Source organism: Schistocerca cancellata, chromosome 3 (genome assembly GCF_023864275.1).
Source record: "Schistocerca cancellata isolate TAMUIC-IGC-003103 chromosome 3, iqSchCanc2.1, whole genome shotgun sequence".
In the NCBI taxonomy this organism is placed as follows: Eukaryota; Metazoa; Arthropoda; class Insecta; order Orthoptera; family Acrididae; genus Schistocerca; species Schistocerca cancellata.
Window position 1 is genome coordinate 382,846,917 of NC_064628.1, and position 22,741 is coordinate 382,869,657.

Sequence of the window (22,741 nt, forward strand, 5' to 3'; positions counted from 1 at the left end):
TTGACCAGAAGTATTGAGGGGAATGAATCTCGGTACAATAGGTAAAAGGGGTTAATGCGAAGAAAAAAGTGTAGTGAAAAAGGAAGTTTCGATCGCAATACTCGCGGTTAAAGTGGCGTGTGTAGAAATTAAAATTGTGCAAAGTAGTGCTACGTTGCAAGTGTCAGCGAGCCTAAACAAGTGACATCGAAAAATTGAAGCTAGTATCGTCAAACGACCCATGGCGTCCCAATAGGAAAGGATAATGCCAAACAAGTTTGACATGGTACGCTTCTTACCTGGAGCGGCATCGACGGGATCGTCCTCCGCCTCGCACATAGTGTGGTGTGTTCTTCGGGGCACATATTCCAATGTACCTCGTCGTATCCAGTCTAAGTACTGGGAGGAACTACAAAAAGCACACGCATACTGAGGTTCGAAAGTCTTGACGGTACCCGCACGTCGGTGTATATTCAGTGCACTGGCGCGCGCATTCAACCAACGTCGCCAGCTAACGGACGACCAAACAATCAGGCGCGCGTATCACCCGCCCATATTCAACACGGGCTAGCGAACAAAGCTCGTCGCCCCAGAATAAATACAGAAAGCAATACAAGGACTTAATTTTCACCTCTGATGAGGAAGGAAACATTTGTAAATAACGTTGTATTCATTGTATATTTTATTGTACAAACTTTACCACATGATGTCGCTTTCTCAGTATTAACCAAAACTTTGTATATTAGGATTAAGGTTTGTAAATATTAGCATAAGTATACCAAAAACTGACACACACTCAGTAATACCAAAGAATTCAGTGCCATGAAAATGAGACAATAGAAATGAAGTTTGTAAATAAAAGAACCCCAAACCTATCAATTGCAAGGTCGACTACTGTATCCTGTCAACCAAATAAAATTTTCTAGTGACAGTATGCAGTAGCCTCATACTGTTCGAGCATCCGTCACTTCTCAGCCGCCCCCCCCCTCCCCCGGCGTCAAGTGAATTTCGCGATACCCGCATTATGGGACGCCAATAATTCGGACTCACTATCTTCTGCATGCTCTACTTTCGTCCGAAGAAATAGGCGCACCTCCGCAGTGACTGCAAAGCCGAATCTGCCGAAACTACCAGACTTCAAACCCACTTACCCGGAGTTCTGGTTTAACCTGGTTGAGCAAACATTCAATGTCTGTGCTTTGGACAACAACGCACGCTTTGCCTGCCTCATGAACCATCTTCACAACCGCGTCGATTTAATTTATGATCTGGTCAAAGCACTCCCCCTAGCAGGGAAGTATGCTGTGGTGAAACAGACGATACTGGAGCGCGTCTCGAAAACCAGGAGAGAAAATGTGCGACAGCTCATATACGAAGAGCGTCTCAGCGATAGGTCTCTGTCCCAGCTGTGGCGGTGCATCCGTCTTCTCATCGATGAGCAAGTTATGCCTGATGACACGCTCACAGACAGAAAAGCTGCCTTTGCCTGTCCAGACTGCAATCTCTGCGTATGAAGATAGGCCAGTAAATGAACGTTTACGCGCCACCGACAGAGCATACTCCGCCAGGCAATGTGAGCTCTGTGCACTGCATTCTGGACGTGACTGCACTAAGAAGCTTTCTGACACCACGCCCTTGTCTGGCGCTACTAATAACAAGTTTGTTAAACTAGCCGCCCTGCCTGCACCTTCAACTCCCCGCAACGACAGTGCATCAGCCTCTGTGGAAGACTCTGGGTCACATACTCTGTCACCTTGCAACTACCCACAGGAGCACAGGCCCGCCCAACCTTACTGTTTCTTCCACGCAAGATTCGGGGAGCAAGCTAGCAAATGCCAGTCACCGTGTTCTTACCCAAACTCCAACCACAGGTAGGGCTGCGGTGCCACCTCCTGCGATGTGAACAACGGGCACCATCCAACGTTGCATTCCGTTTAGGACAACAACAGTAAGTGTGGTCGAGTCTATGTTCGTGATTTACAATCAGGTGTACATTTTCTGGTAGACACTGGCGCAGACGTCTCTTTTCTGCCGGTTTGCCTAGCAACCAATAAAGTGCAATCACACAAAACAGTACCTCGTGCAGTGAACTTGTCTACCCTACAGTGTTCGGTTTCTATTCTGTATACAGTGAAACTTTCGCCCGAGTGCAAGCTGGAGTGGACGTTTTTAGTGTCAACAATTGAAGAACCCATTCTCGGAATTGATTTCCTCAAGCACTATCAGTTGTCACTAGATTTTGTGCAAAACACTGTGTTTTACCCCCCACTAAACAAACATACTCCTTTAGCTCTGCCGAGTGACAGTTCGGCTAACACCAAACATGTGTGATGTGCTAAGAAGTGTTTAAACTTATCCTTGGAGCTGCAATCTTGGACAAACAAGTGGCTAGTGGAGTGCGCCAAGTCTTCGAAGTTGCGGATGGAACGTATGGAAATGCTGCTGCATCTCCGCAACATACACCACGAGTTGGCCTCCACACAACAACGCCTCGTGTAACTACAAGTAGACAACTCGTCGGCTACAGACAAGGTCAGTCCGTGCCAATCTGGTGTTCCCATGCCCGTGCATGGTAACGACAATCTTGTGAACTCTGTAAACTGTGTCAGCACCCCCTCTTGTAATGACAGTGTATGCCCGAGTGCTCAAGTTCCCTGCGTTCCGAATGGACAGTTAACTTCCCAAGCTCGTGGCAATGAACTACGGCCATCTGCTGTTCGGCCGCGCCCACTCATGCCTACAGCGCTCGTGGCGGCACGGCCCGCTACCAAGAACTAGTGTACCAACCTCGCCCACCCGGTCCCACACATTGCGGACTTCAATCAAGCGCTCGCAGGTGCAAAGTACTTCTCTGTTTTGGACTGTAAGTACGCATTTCATCGGATTCCTATGGCTCTGGAGGATACTGAAAAGACTGCCATAACCACTCCCTTCGGGCTGTTTCAATACAAATTTATGCCGTTTGGGTTGAAAAACGCCCCCCAAATGGGGCAGCGTTTCATCAATCAAACTTTATCCCATCTAGACTTTTGTTTCGTATACATGGACGACATATTGGTTTTTGCTTCTACTTTGGAACAGAGTGAGGAGCGTGTTCAAGTCAGAACAGATATTTTAGCAGCCGCTGGTATGGAACTGAACAATAAAAAGACTCAATTGCACCAGTCATCCGTCAGATTCCTAAGTTATGTTGTGTTGTCGGATGGTCTGACACCACCACAGGACAAGATCAAGCCTGTTCTCGAGATGCCACGCCCCCAAACCTATAGGGAATTACACAGGTTCATCGGAACAGTTAATTATTACCGTAAACATTTGCCAGCCGCTTCTGCGGTGCAGGCTCCTCTCACAGATGCTCTCGCTGGCCCACAAACTTCTGGCACCCGCCAGGTCCCATGGACACCAGACATGGACAAGGCATTTAACGAACTCAAACAGCTGTTGGCCTTTGCTGCCACTATTGCTCACCCACGTGCGGACGCCACAATGTTTATCACTACTGATGCTAGTGACAATGCTGTCGGCGCAGTACTGAGTCAGACGGACAATGATGTTACGAGCCCCCTGCAGTTTTTCTCAAAAACGCTAAACAATGCGCAGAAGAAATACTCAGCATTCGACAGAGAATTACTTGCAGTTTACGAGGCCATAAGACACTTCAGAACTGACATTGAGGGACGAGATTTCTATGTGCTCACTGATCACAAGCCGTTGGCTCCTCCCATAAAAAATCCTGCGGCCGATTCGCCCCCACGACGCTTTCATCACATCGATTACATCTTGCAATTTACAAATGACATTCGCTACATCCGAGGAGTGGACAATGTGGTTTCTGATTTTCTCTCGTGCGTTGGTGCTGTCACAACCTTAATTGACTGAACGGACCTACCTCGGTTGCAATCGGTTAATTTCGGACCACAGCTCCTCTCTCCAACCGGTACGCTCTACTTTCCCTGACATATCTGACTTAGTGTGGTGTGATGAATCGACTGGTACGTTGCGGCCATTCATTCCTAAGCCCCTTCAACGCCAGGTCTTTGGCAAATTACACACATTAGCACACCCCGGTGTCAAAGCTTCCACCCGTCTGGTATCTGAACGGTTTGTCTGGAGAGACATGCGCCGCGACTGTCAGTCTTGGGCCAGGGCATGCGTGTTGTGTCAACAGAACAAAGTTTCCAGGCACACTTCCCCACCCCTTGGCTGTTTTGCCCAACCGCCAGGCCGGTTTCACCATGTTCATGTGGACCTCGTAGGCCCTTTGCTCCCCTCCGAGGGTTTCCGTTACTTGTTTACGGTATTGACAGGATGACTTGGTGGGCTGAGGCTGTGCCTATTCTGAACATTACCTCTGAGACAGTAAGTCGAGCATTCTTAGATTCGTGGATCTCTAGATTTGGCTCACCTGTTTACCTCACCACTGACCAGGGACAACAATTCGAGTCTTCAGTTTTCTCCGACTTATGTAAAATGTTTGGTACTGTCAAAATTCATACTTCCACATGGGCTTGTCGAGCGATGGCATCACACCTTAAAGTCTGCCTTGCGTTGCCATGACTCACTATCGACAGAAGCACTGCCCTTTGTGCTTCTTGGCCTTCGTGCAACTTTCAAGGAAGACCTCAAGGGTTCCGTAGCCGAGTATGTGTATGGCCAACCTCTGGTTTTGTCTGGAGAATTAGACACTCCCACCCCATTTCCACGGCTCTCTGAACTCCCTTCACTTCTTGAGCGAGTGCGCTTGCACTGCAGCAAAATTCAGCCGCCACCTCCGGCTACTCATACACCTCCGTGCGTGTATGTACTGCACACGCTAGACTCTTGTGAGTACGTGTTTCTCAGAGATGACTCAATCAAAGCCCCGCTTCAGTCGCCCTACACAGGTCCTTACAAGGTCATCAAACGCTCCGAGAATAACATGGATCTCCTCATAAAAGACTCTGTAACCACGGTCTCACTCAACCAAGTGAAACCAGCTTTCATTGAGCCTCAGGTGAACCTCCCTGATTGTGCCCCTATTTCTCCCACTTCTGCTTCGAGCGGCCATCCATCTTCTCATACCATTCATTCGGGTAATGATTCTCCACAGCATGCTTCTCGGCCGAGCACTGCTTCTTCTCCGCATTCACCTAATTCGAGTGGCCAATCTTTTCGAGGTTTCACTCCTCACAGCTCTCACAGTCGAACTGCCAACCACTCGGATTCTACCATTGTGTTACCATTTTCATGTGACAGCTCTTTGTCACGCCGTTCAATCCACACTGGCTCCTCATTGCCTTTGGTCATGCTCCCTCGTCCATCAGCTGATCGCCCGAGGTTGTCACCTGCGCAGTCCAGTGCACCTGCCACCCCATTCTTCGCAGATGCTTGCCCCTGCCATGGCTTTCCCACACCTCCCTGCCTCCCTACCATTGCTCGTACAGGTGCCACCCAAGAATTCACAACACACGTACACCCTGATGACATACATAAATTATCTGTTGTCGTAGATGGCGATACGGTGTGTGTGGTACTCACGTGTGACAATGTTGTGGCAATTTACGTGCCTTTGTTAGGCCTTCTGGCAAGATGATTCTCCGCCTGCCTGCTGACGAAGTGCTACACCCCCACTTCAGGACGGGACATCATCTTCAGCCACCGGTGTCGCTTGCTGACTTCGCCGTCGACATACCGGGTTTCACCCCCCCAGTCTCCTACCAGTCGACCGCTTCCGTCTGACACGGAAGAACTGTACCGCCTGACGTGGAAGAACTGTACGTTACCTTCCTAACTTCTCTACCCCCCCACCCATTCACAGGGACGTACTCCATACTGCGCAGGGAGGGGGGGGGGGCTATGTGGTGTAGAGTGCCATAAATATCAATATTTGTTCAGTGTATAAATGTGCTATCTTTGTGGAGAGGGCTTTTGGAGGATGTTGGCCGCTAACGGCAGTTAACCTCCGGACTTGTATCTGTGTAGAAGCGAAGTGCTAATAAATCTCTATCTGAGTGAACTCTAGTTGTTTACCTACAACTATATCCTATTCCCTCATATGGTTTACAGAATCAAACACCTTTGTGAGGTCACAGAAAATTCCTGCCACCTTATTTCTCTTGTCTAATGATGTACTTATTTTCTCTATGAAACTGTTTTCTGCATCTATGGTGTTTTCCCCCTGCTGAGAACCAAACTGATTTTTTAGAATAACACAATATTTTGCAATGAAGTTTTGGGTTTGTGCAACAGCAAGTTTTTCAGATAGGACTGGGAGAGTCAAGATAGGAAGATAATCTCCTACGATTTCTCTTGATCCCTTCTTGAAGAGTGGTTTAACTTCAGCATATTTCAGTACCTCTGGGAAACAGCCCTCTTCAAAACATTGATTTATTATTTGAGCTGGTAGGTTTGCAATTCTTAGACTTTTGTCAGTATTCCATCCAAATCTGCAGATTTTTTATTTCTTAATGGTAGAATAGCATTTTCTACATCCTCCACAGAAAGTTTTAAGAATTTTGTAAAGTTTTCAGAGTTTTCACTTAGGCCAAAGGGATTTACTTTGTTGTGATAATCTGTTACATCTACATCAGACTTTGCTACATTTATAAAGAATTCATTAATGTACTCTGGTGTTTGAGTTGGATTTATAATGGCATTTCCTTCAATGTCAATTTTTGAAATTTCTTGGTTGCAGGCTTTAACACCTAACTCAGATTTAATGACTGACTACACAGCCACTGTCTTATTTTTATGATTTAAAATTAGCCTGTTATTTGCCAGTTATTTTGCTGCCCTGCAAATCTTTTAAATATGGATTTATAGAGTGTAACATATTTAATGAAATCCATATCTTTATTTTATTTTAGTTCTCTGTGCAGTTGGCTTTTCCTTGCACTGGAAATTTTTATGCCCTGGTAATCCACTTTACTTATCTGTTATTTTGTTGCTGTAGAGTCTAGGTGGAAATGTTTCATTAAAGACAGCAAGAAAACTATTTAGGCATTTCTCAAAGTTTTCGTCACTTGAGTTACAATGATCAAAAGGCCATGTTTTCTCTTTTAGTTTCTCACTAAATGTTAGCAAGTTTTCTTTGCTAAAGTTCCTGCTCATCTGGATTTTCATACGTGAAATGTTCCTGTCTGTCTATGGCAGCTCAATGAACAATGCACAATGATCTGAAATACCAAGATCTAGACAAAATTTATGTACATCTTCATATACATAATTAGTTAGAACATTGTCAATACATGTTGCTGATTGCCCATTGTCTCTGGTAGATTTAAAGAAATTCAATGGCCCTCAAGCACATGCAACAATATATTTGATGGCATCTTCGATGAAAGAGTCTTTGGTGGTTAGGGACCACAGTTGTCCCCCTACCTTGTTGATAATCCAGGTTCCATCCCATCCATTTCTCTTCATATTTGTTGCAAAGGATCCTCAACGACATGCACCACAACTTGGTAGATGGGGTCACAGTTGCTTCTGCTCCTTGTTGTCAATCCAGATGTCATCCAATCCCATTCCTTTCCTACATGCTGATTAAAAGAGAGAGAAATTTTGCAACAGTTCTTGTTGCACTGAGTGTGGTGCTAGTGTAAGAATTCAGGTTCTGCTATAAGCAGCAGTCTCATGTCCAACACCTCTGGCTGTTGATTGCACACATGGGGGTCAGCTCTGGAACTGAGAGCCAATGCTTTGTTAACTATAAGTGCCAACTGTATCTGCCCAATGCACCAGGTATCAGATCCTTGCTACAGGCTTGCTCTCTCTTGAGCTGTTCTTTGGTTAAGGCAGTTTCCTTTGTTTTTCTTGCGTTCTTTAATTCTAACCCTGCAACAGAAACTGGTGCTATGGCCTGGGCTTGTTTGGATTATTTCTGCACAATATTTCTCTGTACCCTGTGCCATGTTGCTGATCTAGGCTTATCATTGTTTGTGTCTGTATCCACTCCTCCAGAGCTTTTACTGTTCTACATTAATGAACTTTCGTCAATACAAACATAAAATCCCTGATATTCATTATTGATTGTGGTAGTTTCAAGTTGGAATAAGATGCAGAAAATAACTTTCAGTAGTTTAGATGTGTGAGTTCTATAAAGAAAAGACAACCCTAGTGAATGAATGAATTAGAGGAAAGTAATGATAATAGTTATGTTGCCAGTCATACGAATAGTAGTATTAGAAGTTGGCTGGCTGGTTAAGATGTCAATAACAGGTTTGTACTGGTAGGAATTATTTTTCTTTAACTTGTCTTTTTTTTAGCATTACTACATAGTACCCAGCAAAAATAATTTATTATACATAAATATGTGGAGCATATCATCTATTTTTTATTCAGATGAAAGGCTGTAATTATGAAGAAGAAGTGAATACATAAATAAACCCTCTGAAGGTGTCAGAATAGTAACAGAATTTGATATATAGTGTCCTTGATCTAATCTGCAGTGTTCAGTGTTCCCTTAATACACTGACAGGTATGGAAAGTATGCACTATGGAGCATCAGTCTGATATTTACGGAACTTTGTGTAGATGTTTATCACTTAACAGGTGTTAAATGATTAAACTTTCATTTCACCCAGAACTCGTGTCCACTACCAACATCAGTAGGAGGTGTGACCCCCAAGAGCTTTATACTCCATTGTATTCTTTGTGGCATGGATGTAAACATCTTTAGAATCTAACTTGAAGAATTATTTGTCATCCCTGAAAAAGATGCTGTACGTGTTTATGAATATTGCTGGTTGGAAGTTGTTACGAAAGTATACACCCTCCCATCACATCCTAGACATGCTTATGGGTGACAAACCAACTCAGGGGATTGGGCAGGCCAGTCAAGAACCTCTACTTTCCTCAAGACATTGTGCTGTGAACTGCAGTGTGGGGTCTTGCATTATCCAGCTGAAATATGCCATTCGATGCACTGGTCATGAAGGGTGTTACTACAGGACTATTCTTACCATTCACTGTGAGCATTCCACCTACCTTCAGTAATTACTAAATCAGTCCTTTTGTCATATCCAATAGCTCTCTACACCATGGTTCCAGGTGTTGGAGTGATATGGGTCTTGAGAACTGCTGGTTCCTGTGACCTTAAACAAGGCCGTCTGTGGACAGGTTGGTGCTGATCTGACCTCCATCAGCAGAAGTGAGACTCATTTCTGGGCACCACAGAGTGACACTCAATGACCCACCTCACTCTGGTTCTACACAATGCAATTCTATGTTAAAACTTCCTGGCAGATTAAAACTGTGTGCCCAACCGAAACTCGAACTCGGGATCTTTGCCTTTCGTGGGCAAGTGCTCTATCATCTGAGCTACCGAAGCACGACTCACGCCCGGTCCTCACAGCTTTACTTCTGCCAGTATCTCGTCTCCTACCTTCCAAACTTTACAGAAGCTCTCTGGGCGTGAGTCGTGCTTCGGTAGCTCAGATGGTAGAGCACTTGCCCGCAAAATGCAAAGGTCCTGAGTTCGAGTCACGGTTGGGCACATAGTTTTAATCTGCCAGGAAGTTTCATATCAGCGCACACTCCGCTGCAGAGTGAAAATCTCATTCTGCAATTCTATGTTATCTCTAGCATGGAGGCAGTATAAACAATGCACAGGAACTCCAGATTGCAATCCATCTTGCAGTACACTGTTCCCAGTGGTTCCTGGTGACACTCTGCCTGTAACCTCTGTTAGGATGTCAGTTGTTGCCATTTGTGTATTCACAGAGCAAATGAAACAGTCTTATGATCTCCTTGTGGTGCAGTCTTTCTGAAAGGACCTGCAAGTACCCTCCTTGTCACACTGCTGTCCTGAGTCCACCTCATCACCAACTGTTGTGCAGAAACTGAAATGCTCCCAGTGACCCAGAGAGGTAAGCTATTTAGCCACTCCCACATCTGACAGTACAACATACACACAGCAGGCAATGAGCACACAACAGCAAGCCAAAATACAACTCCCTTCACCACACCACACAGCATGATCCCATGGTCCCCAGAGTGGAATAAAGCTGCTTGCACAGTGACAAGAGGCCAGTGTTGTATTCAGTTCACATGCATACAATGTACGCACTGGCTCAATGGCTACACTCTTATTTATGACCTATTCTGTGGTTTTATAATATTTTTTTTTACTCTGGCTGGACTTGTCGTAACAGTACAAGAGATTTGGGCTTCATTAGCAGAATTATAGTATTTAACAGTGTCCATTATTTGTGTAACTGCAGCCAATCAAATGTTTGTGTTGTGCGACCAGCCCTCAATCTATACCAAATTTGTAACTAATTCTTTTGTTCAAATAAAGGGAATGGAAGCAACATTCCAACACATTGCACTGGAGCCAACTGTTTTTGCTCTCTATTGGTATTATGTTCCCATGTACCTCATGCCAGTGATTCCACCTTTCTCAGAATCTGAAAGAATGCATTAAATGACAAGTGTGTGTTCTCTGGGCCTGCTATAGTTTGGTGTCTCCACTTGGAAAGTTTCTCTAACATTAGACAGACTCTCTCTCTCTCTCTCTCTCTTTTTGGGGGAGGGGTGGGGGGGGGGGGTACTTTAGTCTGGTGACTGATTTTAGCATCACATGAAAGAATAAGCACTAGAGACCATCATAAGCAGGTTCCATCATTTTCTACAGTTTTTGTTATTGCTAGACCTGAGTCATGAGATTGTCTTTTTTTGTGCAATATTTGCAAATATTTAAAGTTCTATACACTTAGTGCTGTATAATACACTGAAGCTATTTGGAATACATTGTCATTCTTCAGTTACAGATTGTTAAAGGAAGTAAACTTCCACTTTTCTTAAAAGTAGTTATGTATTCTGTGGACTGTTAAGCCATACTATCTGATCACCTGCACCATCTTGCATCTTGTAAGAGAAAAAGGTCTTTTACTTTAGAGAATGTCAAATTTTCAAGTTAAATTAGTTTCTTTGAAGTCTTAGCAATTTTACCTACCTTGAAAATTGAAATTTGTGGTAGTTTCCTAAACGTATTTAACTGGTTTTTATAATACTTCTGCTTAATTTATTTTACTGGTTATCGTTGTATATTAGAGTAATAATGTAACAGATAGGTGATTAAGTATGGTACTGACAAGATTTTCTGAACTGCACGGCTTTTAAATTTCAATGGAGTTATTGTTGCTAGGTACATGATCATGGTATATCCTGTAACATGTTTTCACATTTGGAAAAGCCTAAATTTTCTGGAGTAATTTTTGTAATTTCAGAAAAAGACTGCAGCACATCAAAAGTGATGAGACCATTTAGAACCAGAATAAGAAGATATACTAAATTTCTATTGCAGGTCTGGAATGTGTCCCAAATTGTAAAACTTTCCCCTACTGAAAATATGCTCATATAATGATAAAGTTTTAATCAACATATTATAAAGGCATGGAAATACTTGACTATCAGATTCATAGTGTTTGGTCAATGTGTTAATGCTTCAGCACTTTCCTTTTCCTCTCTCTCTCTCTCTCTCTCTCTCTCTCTCTCTCTCTGTGTGTGTGTGTGTGTGTGTGTGTGTGTGTGTGTGTGTGTGTGTGTGTGTGTAATAGAGGGAGAGAGAGGGGTCTATATTACTACATTCAAAAAATGTAGCTATAGGTGAGGACCATATGCAGTGAGTTTCTGCCTCTGAATCTCACTAATTTAAGATGCCATCCACTCCACAATGATTTTCAGTATATAGCTGCAGATGTTAAAAGACTAATACCTGTTTCACACTCACCTTTCCCTGCCTCACAACATCACTTTCAGGTCCCAACAACAGGGCAGTTGCTGCTTGGCTGAAAGTGTCACAGCCCAGGAATGTCAAGTACTCATGGTTCCTTGTCTTGTCTTCACCCATAAGCTGCTCAATTCGCTGCACCCAGGGCATCACCCAAGGCTGTCCCTCATTGGTGCGATAAGCTGTGGAATAGAATCACAAATACTTTCTGGGAACAGAGAGTCAATGAAAATATTGCAGACATGATCCACAAACTCAACATGCATTATCAATCTTGTGAGCATCTGATTAGAGCGAAACCTGTTGTACTATGTGGATGAGTATGTTTATAGTAGCTTTATTTCTTAGTGCAATTTACTATTTGGTGTATCGTACTTGTTAGTAAGGCTTGGAATTTTTAGAAAGTACTGATTTGCGTGCTGAAGAAGATGGGCTGACAAAATTGGAAAAAATGGACGTCACCAAAAATTCTTCTTTTGAAATAAGTGGAAGAGCTGATGCACTGGAAGCGGCTCAATCATGTGTCACCTATCATGAGTGTGCCACTTGAGCAGACAATGCAAGAAGATGCTGCTTCATTTAGAACACGATAATTCTGAGGTGAAGAATTAGGTATACCTCTGTTATGGCATTGTGGATCAAGTGATGTCACGCCTTTTGGGAAAAAAAATACCAATTGTGTCTGCAGGCCAATTTTAAACAAGTAATGCTATGTCATTTTCATTTCATTGCAAGTTCAGTATTTCTGAATGATTTTTTCTGGTATTATTTTGTATCATTGCATTTTACTGATTTCGCTCCAGTTGATACCATTTATTTATATGGATAAAAAGTCTACTCACCATGTGCCGGCAGAACACACACGTAAAAGGAGGTCGTAATTAGGCAGCCTTTTGAGCCAGTAGCTCCTCCTTCAGGCAGAGGGGTTGAAAGGGGAGGAAGTTGGGTGAAGGAAAACGACAGGAGAGGTCTAGGAAAAGCAGTAGATTTTGGGAAAGTAACCCAGAACCGCGGCCCGGGAGAGACGTACCGCACAGGATAAGAGGGAAAGACTTATTGTTGGGGACTGCATCAGATGAGATTGGAAAACCTGAGAGCTTAAAGATGGAAGACAGAGTAATGTGCAAGACAGAGATTACTGCTTAAACATCATGCATGAAATAATAAGAATGAAAAGCTAAGTGCATTGTACATAAGACAGGTGGGAGGGGACGGCAAAAAATAGATGGGTAAGACAACAAAAGATGTAAAAAACTAAAATGGAGTGGAGGTAAGAGTAGTTACTCTGAAGAAATGCTGGGATGGAAGAAACTAACGTAAATTAAGGCGAGGTCGGTGGTGGGAATCAAGGACATATTGGAACGCTAGTTCCAAACTGTGGAATTCTGAGAAATTGGGATCTGGCGGAGAAATCCAGATGGCACATGTGGTGAAACAGACACCAAAGTCACGATTGTCATGTTGAAGACAATGCTCAACAACAGGATGTTACGTGGTGCCAATATACACCCTCTGTCCATGTCCATTCATCCTCATTGATGCTTTGGTGGTCATCATGCCGATGTAAAAGGCCGAACAGTGTTTACATAACAGCTGATGTACAATGTGTCATTTCACAGGTGGCTCTCCCTTGATAGTACATGTTTTGAAAGTTACAGGACTGCTATAGGTGGTGGTAGGAGTGTGCCTAGGGAAAGTCTTCCACGTCTACGTCTACATGATTACTCTGCTATTCACAATAAAGCGCCTGGCAGAGGGTTCAATGAACCACCTTCAAGTTGTCTCTATCATCCCACTCTCGAACGGCACGTGGGAAAAACGAGCACTTAAATTTTTCTCTGCAAGCCCTGAGTTCTCTTATTTCATCGTGATGATCATTTCTCCCTATGCATGTGGGTGCCAACAGAATATTTTCTCAGTCAGAAGAGAAATCTGGTGATTGAAATTTCATGAGAAGATGCCGTCTCAACAAAAAACGCCTTTGTTTAAATGATTGCCACTCCAATTCATGTATCATGTCTGTGACACTATCTCCCCTATTTCGCAATAATACAAAACGAGCTGCCCTTCTTTGTACTTTTTCGATGTCATCCGTCAGTCCCACCTGATGCGGATCCCACAACGCACAGCAATACTCCAGAATAGGGCGGACAAGCATGGTGTAAGCAGTCTCTTTAGTAGACCTGTTGCACCTTCTAAGTGTTCTGCCAATGAATCGCAGTCTTTGGTTTGCTCTACCCACAGTATTATCTATGTGATCGTTCCAATTTAGGTTGTTTGTAATTGTAATCCCTAAGTATTTAGTTGAATTTACAGCCTTCAGATTTGTGTGACTTATCACATAGTCGAAATGTAGCTGATTTCTTTTAGTACTTATGCGAATAACGTCACACTTTTCCTTATTCAGGGTCAATTGCCACTTTTCTCGCCATACAGATATCTTATTTAAATCATTTTGCAAGTTGTTTTGATCATCTGCTGACTTTACAAGACGGTAAATGACAACATCATCTGCAAACAATCTGAGACGGCTACTCAGATTGTCTCCTATGTGGTTAATGTAGATCAGGAACAATAGTGGGCGTATAACACTTCCTTGGGGAACGCCGGATATTACTTCTGTTTTACTCGATGACTTTCCGTCTATTACTACGAACTGTGACATTTCTGACAGGAAATCACGAATCCAGTCGCACAACTGAGGCGATATTCCATAGGCACACAATTTGGTTAAAAGACGCTTGTGAGGAACGATGTCGAAAGCTGATAGGTATTCCTGCTTAAGGGAAGTCCCTCTAACAAAGGAACCACTTTAGACAAAGCTTAGGTATCCGAGTAATGAGGGAATTAGTATATTTCATCAAAATATACAAGGTATTAGAGATAAAGTTAGTGAACTGCTTATAGATGTTGACTCTGAAATTATTGGTATATCTGAACACTTCTTAAATAAGGAGATAATTCAGAGGCTTCCTTTACCAGGATACAGGTTGGCTGGCAGCTTTTCAAGGAGCTCTTTGCAGTGTGGGGGGAGTAGCCATGTATGTGAAAAACGGCATCCCGTTTGAGTCAATTGATATTTCAAAGTACTGCACTGAAAAGGTGTTTGAATGTTGTGCAGGTGTGGTTAAATTTAACGGATCTAAACTTCTAACTGTTGTTATTTATAGATCCCCAGACTCCGATTTCACAACATTTTTGCTAAAGCTAGAGGGGGTTCTTGGTTCACTTTATAGGAAATACAAAACGTTTGTTATATGTGGTGACTTCAATATTAATTGTATAAGTGATTGTGCAAGGAAGAGGATGCTGGTAGACCTCCTTAAATCATATAATCTTATGCAAACCGTATTCTTTCCAACGAGAGTGCAAGGGAACAGTAGAACAACCATAGACAACATTTTTGTTCATTCCTCATTACTAGAAGGGCATTCTGTTAGCAAAAAGGTGAATGGCCTTTCAGATCATGATTTAAATTTTAACTCTAAAAGATTTTTGTGCTGCAACACGTGTTAAATATAGTCATCAGCTGTTTAGGAAAGCTGATCCAGTTGCTGTAGAGACCTTTGTAAACCTTATCAAAGAACAAGAGTGGCAAGATGTTTATAGCGCTGATACAGTGGACAATAAATATAATGCTTTTCTCAAGACTTTTCTCGTGCTCTTTGAAAGTTGCTTTCCGTCAGAACGTTCAAAACAGGGTACTAGCACAAACAGGCAGCCAGGGTGGCTGACTAGAGGGATAAGAATGTCTTGTAGAACAAAGTGGCAATTATATCAAAACGTTAGAAACAGTCAAAAACAAAATGCAGCAGCCCATTACAAACAGTATTGTAAGGTGCTTAAAAATGTTATTAGGAAGGCAAAAAGTATGTGGTATGCAGATAGAATAGCTAAGTCTCAGGATAAAATTAAAACCATATGGTCAGTCGTAAAGAAAGGGGCTGGTCTGCAGAGACAGGTCGAGGATACAGAATCAGTGCATAGTGGGAATGTCCGTGTTACTGATAAGTCGCATATATGTACAGTATTTAATAATCACTTTCTGAATATAGCAGGTGAACTAACCTAGTCCCAACAGGGAATCATATAGCGCTCTTAGAAAAAAGTGTTCCGAGACTGTTGCCTGAAATGCTCCTCCATGATACTGATAAGAAGGAGATTGAGTTAATAATTAAATCACTAAAGACCAAGAACTCTCATGGATATGACGGGGTATCTAGCAGAATACTGAAGTATTGTTCTATGTATGTTAGCCCAGTACTTAGCCATATCTGTAACTTTTCCTTTAGGAGTGGTCGGTTTCCTGGCCGATTAAAGTACTTGGTAGTGAAGCCACTTTATAAAAAGGGAGACATTGATAATGTTGACAATTTTACACCTATTTCTATGCCATCGGTGTTTGCTAAAGTTATCGAGAAGGTTGTATATACAAGGTTACTGGAGCATTTAAATTCACATAATTTGCTGTCAAATGTTCAGTTTCGTTTTAGAAATGGTTTAACAACTGAAAATGCTATACTCTCTTTTCTCTGTGAAGGTGTTTTCTTTGATTTAACGAAGGCTTTTGAGTGTGTTGACCACAAAATATTACTGCAGAAGTTGGACCATTATGGAGTAAGGGGAGTAGCTTACAATTGGTTCGCCTCTTACTTTAAGAACAGAAAGCAGAAGGTAATTCTCCGCAATATTGAGAGTGGTAGTGGTGTTCAGTCCCAATGGGGCACTGTTAAGTGGGGCGTTCCCCAAGGGTCGGTGCTGGGGCCACTGCTGTTTCTTATTTATATAAATGATATGCCTTCTAGTATTACAGGTGATTCAAAAATATTTCTGTTTGCTGATGACACCAGCTTGATAGTGAAGGATCTTGTGTGTAATATTGAAACAGTAACAAATAATGTAGTTCATGAAATAAGTTCGTGGCTTGTGGAAAATAATTTGATGCTAAATCACAGTAAGACTCAGTTTTTACAGTTTCTAACTCACAATTCAACAAGAACCGATATTTTGATCAGACAGAACGGGCATATTATAAGCGAGACGGAACAGTTCAAGCTCCTAGGCGTTTGGATAGATAGTAAGCTGTTGTGGAAAGCCCATGTCCAGGATCTTGTTCAGAAACTAAATGCTGCTTTATTTACCATTAGAACAGTATCTGAAATAAGTGACACTTCAACACGAAAAGTAGTCTACTTAGCATTTTATCATACGCTTATGTCGTATGGTATTATTTTTTGGGGTAATGCATCTAATTCAAAAAGGGTATTTTTGGCTCAGAAACGGGCTGTTCGAGCTATATGTGGTGTAAGTTCGAGAACCTCTTGTCGACCCCTATTCAATAGTCTGGGAATTCTGACATTGCCCTCACAGTATACATTTTCTTTAATGTCGTTTGTTGTTAGCAATATTAGCCTATTCCCAAGAGTTAGCAGCTTTCACTCAATACTAGGCAGAAATCCAATCTGCATGTGGAATGCACTTCCTTGACTCTTGTGCAGAAAGGAGTGCAGTATTCTGCTGCATCCATTTTCAATAAGCTACTACAAGAACTCAAAAATCTTAGCAGTAGCCCAAACTCTTTTAAGTCTAAACTGAAGAGTTTCCTCATGGCTCACTCTTTCTATTCTGTCGAGGAGCTCCTGGAAGAGCTAAAAAATTAAGCAAATTCCAGTGTTACATTGTTGATTTTCTTTATTTAAACTTACGACTTATCACCTGAATATGTTTTTTTATATTTCATTTTATCTGTTTCTAATATCGTGTTATAACTTCATGTATTGACTCGTGACCATGGAGACTTCTCCTTAATTTGGTCCCACAGAACAATAAATAAAAAAAGCCTTCTGGAAATCTAAAAAAATATGGAATCAATTTGACATCCCCTGTCGATAGCACTTATTACTTCATGAGTATAAAGAGCTAGTTGTGTTTCACAAGAACGATATTTTCTGAAACTGTGCTGGCTATGTGTCAATAAATCGTTTTCTTTGAGGTACATCATAATGTTCGAATACAGTATATGTTCCAAAACCCTACTGCAAATCGACGTTAGTGATATAGGCCTGTAATTCAGCGGATTACTCCTACTTCCCTCTTTGGGTATTGGTGTGACTTGAGCAGTTTCCAGTCGTTAGGTACAGATCTTCCTGTGGGCGAGTGGTTGTACATAATTGCTAAATATGTGGCTATTTTACATACTCTGAGAGGAACCTGACTGGTATACAATCTGGACCGGAGGCCTTGCCTGTATTAAGTGATTTAAGCTGCTTCGTTACTCCGAGGATATCTACTCCTGTATTTCTCATCTTGGCAGTTGTTCTTGATTGGAATTCAGGGATATTGACATCGTCTTCTTTGGTGAAGGAGTTTCGGAAAACCGTGTTTAATAACTCTGCTTTAGTGGCACTGTCATCAGTGACATCACCATTGTTATCGCACAATGAAGGTATTGATAGCGTCTTGCCATTGGTGTGCTTTATGTATGACCAGCATATCTTTGGGTTTTCTGCCAGATTTTGAGACAGAATTTCGTTCTGGAAATTATTAAAAACATCTCGCATTGAAGTACGCGCCATATTTCGAACTTCTGTAAAACTTTGCCAATCTTAGGAATTTGGTGTTCTTTTAAATTTGGCATGCTTTTTTCGTTGCTTCTACAACAACGATCTGACCCGTTTTGTGTACCATGGGGGATCAGTACCATTACTTATTAATTTATGTGGTATATATCTCTCAATTGCTGTCGATACTATCTGTTTGAAAACATTCCACAACTTTTCTACACTTACATGATCAGATCGGAAGGAGTGAAGACTGTCTCTTAAAAAGGCGTTGAGAGCATTTTTATCAGCTTTTTTAAATAGATATACTTTGCGTTTCTTTTTGATGGTTGTAGGTGTTATGGTATTCAGCCTAGCAGCAACTGCCTTGTGGTCGCTAATCCCTGTATTCGTCACAATACTCATTATTTGTCCAGGATTATTTGTAAGGTCAAGTATGCTTTCGCAACCATTTACGCTTCGAGTGGGATCATGAACTAATTGTTCAAAGTAGTTTTCTGAGAAAGCATTCAGTACAATTTCGGATGACGTTTTATGTCTGCCGCCAGCTTTAAACATATAATTTTTCCAGCATATCGAGGGTAGATTAAAGTCACCACCGACTATAATGGTATGAGCGAGGTACTTATTTGAAATGAGACTAAAGTTTTCTTTGAACTGTTCTTCTGAGTCGGGGGATCGGTAAAACGATCCAATTAATAGTTTAGTCCAATTTCAGGTATAATCTCTTCCCATACTATTTCACACGAACTATCTACTTCAATTTCGCTACAAAGCAAACTACTTCTGACAGCAATAAATACTCCACCACCAACTGTATTTAATATATCCTTTCTGAACACTGTTAGCTCGCTTGAAAAAAAATTTTGGCTGAACTTATTTTCGGCTTTAGCCAGCTCTCTGTACATACAACTATTTGAGCTTCAGTGCTTTCTATTAGGGCTTGGAGCTCTGTTTCTTCCCCAACATAGCTATGACAATTTACAACTACAATACCAATCGTTTCTGCAACTACCTTACTGTGTTTTACCTGCCCACTTTTAGACAGACATTCCTTCTGTGGTTCCCTGAGACCCTCTAACCTAGAAAACCAGCCAGTCCCTTCCACACAGCCCCCGCTACCCGTGTAGCCGGCTCCTGTGTGTAGTGGACTCCTGACCTATTAAGCGGAACCCGGAAACCCACCAGCCGATGGCGCAAGTCAAGGAATCTGCAGTCTACACGGTCACAGAGCCGCCTGAGCCTCTGATTCAGACCCTCCACTCGGCTCTGCACCAAAGGACCACAGTCGGTTCTATCGATGATGCTGCAGATGCTGAGCTTTGCCTTAATCTCGGAAGCAAGGCTGGCAGTCTTTACCATTTCCGCTAGCCACCCAAAACTAGACAGAATCTGCTCCGATCCAAAGTGACACATGTCACTGGTACCGACATGAGCCACCACCTGCAGTTGGTTGCACTCTGTACTCTTCATGGCATCTGGAAGCACCCTTTCCACATCCGGAATGACTCCCCCCAGAATGCACATGGAGTGCACACTGGCTTCCTTCCCCTCCTTGGCAGCCATGTTCCTAAGGGGCCCCATTACACGCCTAACATAGGGGCTACTAACTACCAGCAATCCCACCCCCTGTGAAGGCCCAGACGTTGCGGGCTGAGAAGCTTCCTCTGGAACAGGGTGGACGACTGCATCCGGCTCAGCGACATTGTCAGATACAAATAATGCCCAAAACCTGTTTGTCAAAAGAACCAGGAGGCCCTACGATCGGCCCCTCACGAAGTTTCTCACTGCCTGCCAGACTTTGGAATGATCTTCCACTCAACCACAGGTGAGGGGTCAACCTCAGTGCAGGCAGTACCCGGGGCGGCCACAGCAGTGCGCTGATCAGAGGACACGTGGGACATGCTCGACGTGCCTTGCGTCCTTGCATCTGATCCAACATAGTGACGCCCCTTGGCAGCAGCCTCAAGCTGTGTGACAGAAGCCAAAGCAACCTGGAGCTGTGAACGAAGGGTCGCCAACTCAGCTCGCATCTGTACACGACAATCACAGTTCCTACCCATTACTGCAGTCGCTCCTGTTTGAAGCTCGCCAAAATATGTAACAAGCGAATGGTGTACTCGCCTTATTAGTAGCAGGAACTAGCGGTGCTGCTCTCGCTGACGGTCTAACTGACAGTGAGGATGGACACAGGTATAGGAGCAATTGGGGTGCAATATGGGTGCAGAAGCAGTATAGCATCTGACAAGAATATTGCAGAGATTGGGAGGGCGATGAAAAGCTATTCCAGATGCGGTGGTTAAAAATCACACAGCATCGATCTCATTTCAGGACATGATTTTAGAAGTCATGGCCCTGTTGAAGTAGCTGATTAATACATTCAAGAACAGGATAGTATTGAATGACCAAGTGGTGTGCCCCAAAGCTATTTCTTGGAGGGATCAGCAGTACCAGGATTGGATGTGATGGCCCAGGAAATCTGCTTTCGAACTAGGCTGGCAGGGTAATTATATGCAGTGGAGACTGAGGTGAGAATGGTGCTGTTTTGCTGTAAAGAGTCTACATCCGAACAAATACATTTACCTCAAATGCCAAGGCTGTGTGGGAGGTAATGTTTGACATGGAAAGGATGGTAACTGTCAAACTATAAGTGTTGTTGTTTGTTGGTAGGTTTAATGTGGATGGAAGTGTGTACCTGGCCTTTGCTGAGGTTGAGATCAACATCAAGGAAAGTGGCATGGGATTCCAAATTGGATCATGTGAAATTTAAATGAGAGAGGATATTCAGAAACTCTAGGAATTTTAACAGGCAAGCCTCACCATGTGTCCATAAGGTACAGATGTCATCAGTGTATCTAAACCAAACCAGGGGCTGAAGACTTACAGATCACAGGAAAGCCCAGTTCAAGCAATCTATGAAAAAGTGGTCATAGGAAAGAGCCATCCTGCTTCCCATAGCCATACCCCTGATCTCTCTGTAAGTCTGCACCTCAAAGGTGAAGTAGTTGTTGGTAAATGTAAAGTTGATTAAGGTGAGCAGGAAGGATGTCATAGGTTTGGAATCAGGTGAGCACTGAGTGAGGAAAGAGGAAATGTTCAGCAGCTGGCAGACCCTGTACATGGGGATGTTGGTATAGAGGGAGGTGGCATCAATGGTGACAAGCAAGGTGTGTGGTGAAGTGGGATGGGCAAAGATTTATATATTTTATAGAGGAGGGGGGTCTTTGTACTATGTGTTGCAGGTGCTTATCAACTAAGGCAGATATACGTTTGGTGAGTGCTTTAAAGCCAGCAACTACAGGACAGTCAAGATGATTGGGTTTTTGGATCTTAGGAAGAAGGTAAAAGGTGGGGGTGCATGGTTTCTTTTTTGGGGGGGAGGGCATAAGAATTTCTATGGATTGAGGTATTAGTCCTCGTGAGGGGTCTGAGGTTTTAAGGTGGAACTGCAGGTCAGTTTGAATCACAGGGGTAGGATCTTGATGCCAGACATTGTATGTAGAGGTGTCAGACATCTGATGTAGACCTTCACTAAAATACTCTTTTCAGTCAATTACTACAGTGGTAGATCCTTTGCCAAACTTCAGATTAAAAAGCCATCCTACCTCCTCCTAAACTATGTGAACATTGGTGTTTCCCTTCCTGTCCCTCAGCAGTTCCCTAAGCAGCCACACCATCAACCACCACTCCAGTCACACAAATCAAGCTTGGACAACCTCCTTAACACCCGACAGCCTTCACCACTGCCTCCCAGACAAAGAATAATGTTACAGTTATATGCGTTTGTATGTAATTAAGTGGCAGACAAAAGTTGGCAGCACTTCTGCTCTAGAGTCTTTGGAGAGACAAGTACACAGGCGTCTAAAGCTAGCGAAATGAGGGATGCTCAACTAACGGACTTACCGATAGATGGCTCTACCAGCTGTTTACTGTCGTCTGTATTGCCCCGTGCCCGCCATATTCGAATTTGGCAAGAAGTTTCTCTCGGTGTGTACGGTGTATAAGGAATTAAGGACTATCGAAATGGTGATTTCTTGTTCCGCCTTCAATTGTACGAAGCGATGGAGTAAGGAAAGTGACATATCATTTCACAGGTAATAGGACTACCGATACAATACGGTAACAATACAGACTTGTGAGATTGCTAATTCGATGTTTTTGAACAGGTTTCCTCTAAAGCACCCAGAGCTACTAAAGACGTGGATTACTTCCGTGAAGCGGAAAGATTTTAATCCTACGTCTTGCAGTTTTCTTTGCGGAAACCATTTCCGACAAGATGATTACGTAGTGAGCCCTGGAACGTGGAAGAAACGTCTCAAACCCGAAGCAGTGCCATCAGTTTTTGACTTTCCGACACATTTGATGCCACCAAATAAACAGCCACGATGACATGTTGTTAGGATTTTGAGTGACAACGATGATTCTCCATTTGAGGTAGCTAATTAATTTCCTTGCTATGTGTGTGATTTTTACTTTTGTGAATTTTTTTCGT

At 42.9% G+C, this 22,741-nt stretch overlaps 1 protein-coding gene across 1 annotated transcript in view; it reads right to left on the bottom strand.

The window, feature by feature from the left end:
- The window catches only part of LOC126176318 (aspartate aminotransferase, cytoplasmic-like), a 103,907-nt gene that overhangs the window by 44,308 nt on the left and 36,858 nt on the right, over positions 1–22,741 (bottom strand). The window contains exon 2 of the mRNA XM_049923468.1: positions 11,690–11,871. Within this exon, the coding sequence (XP_049779425.1) occupies positions 11,690–11,871 (182 nt within the window). The remainder of the gene's footprint in view (positions 1–11,689; positions 11,872–22,741) is intronic.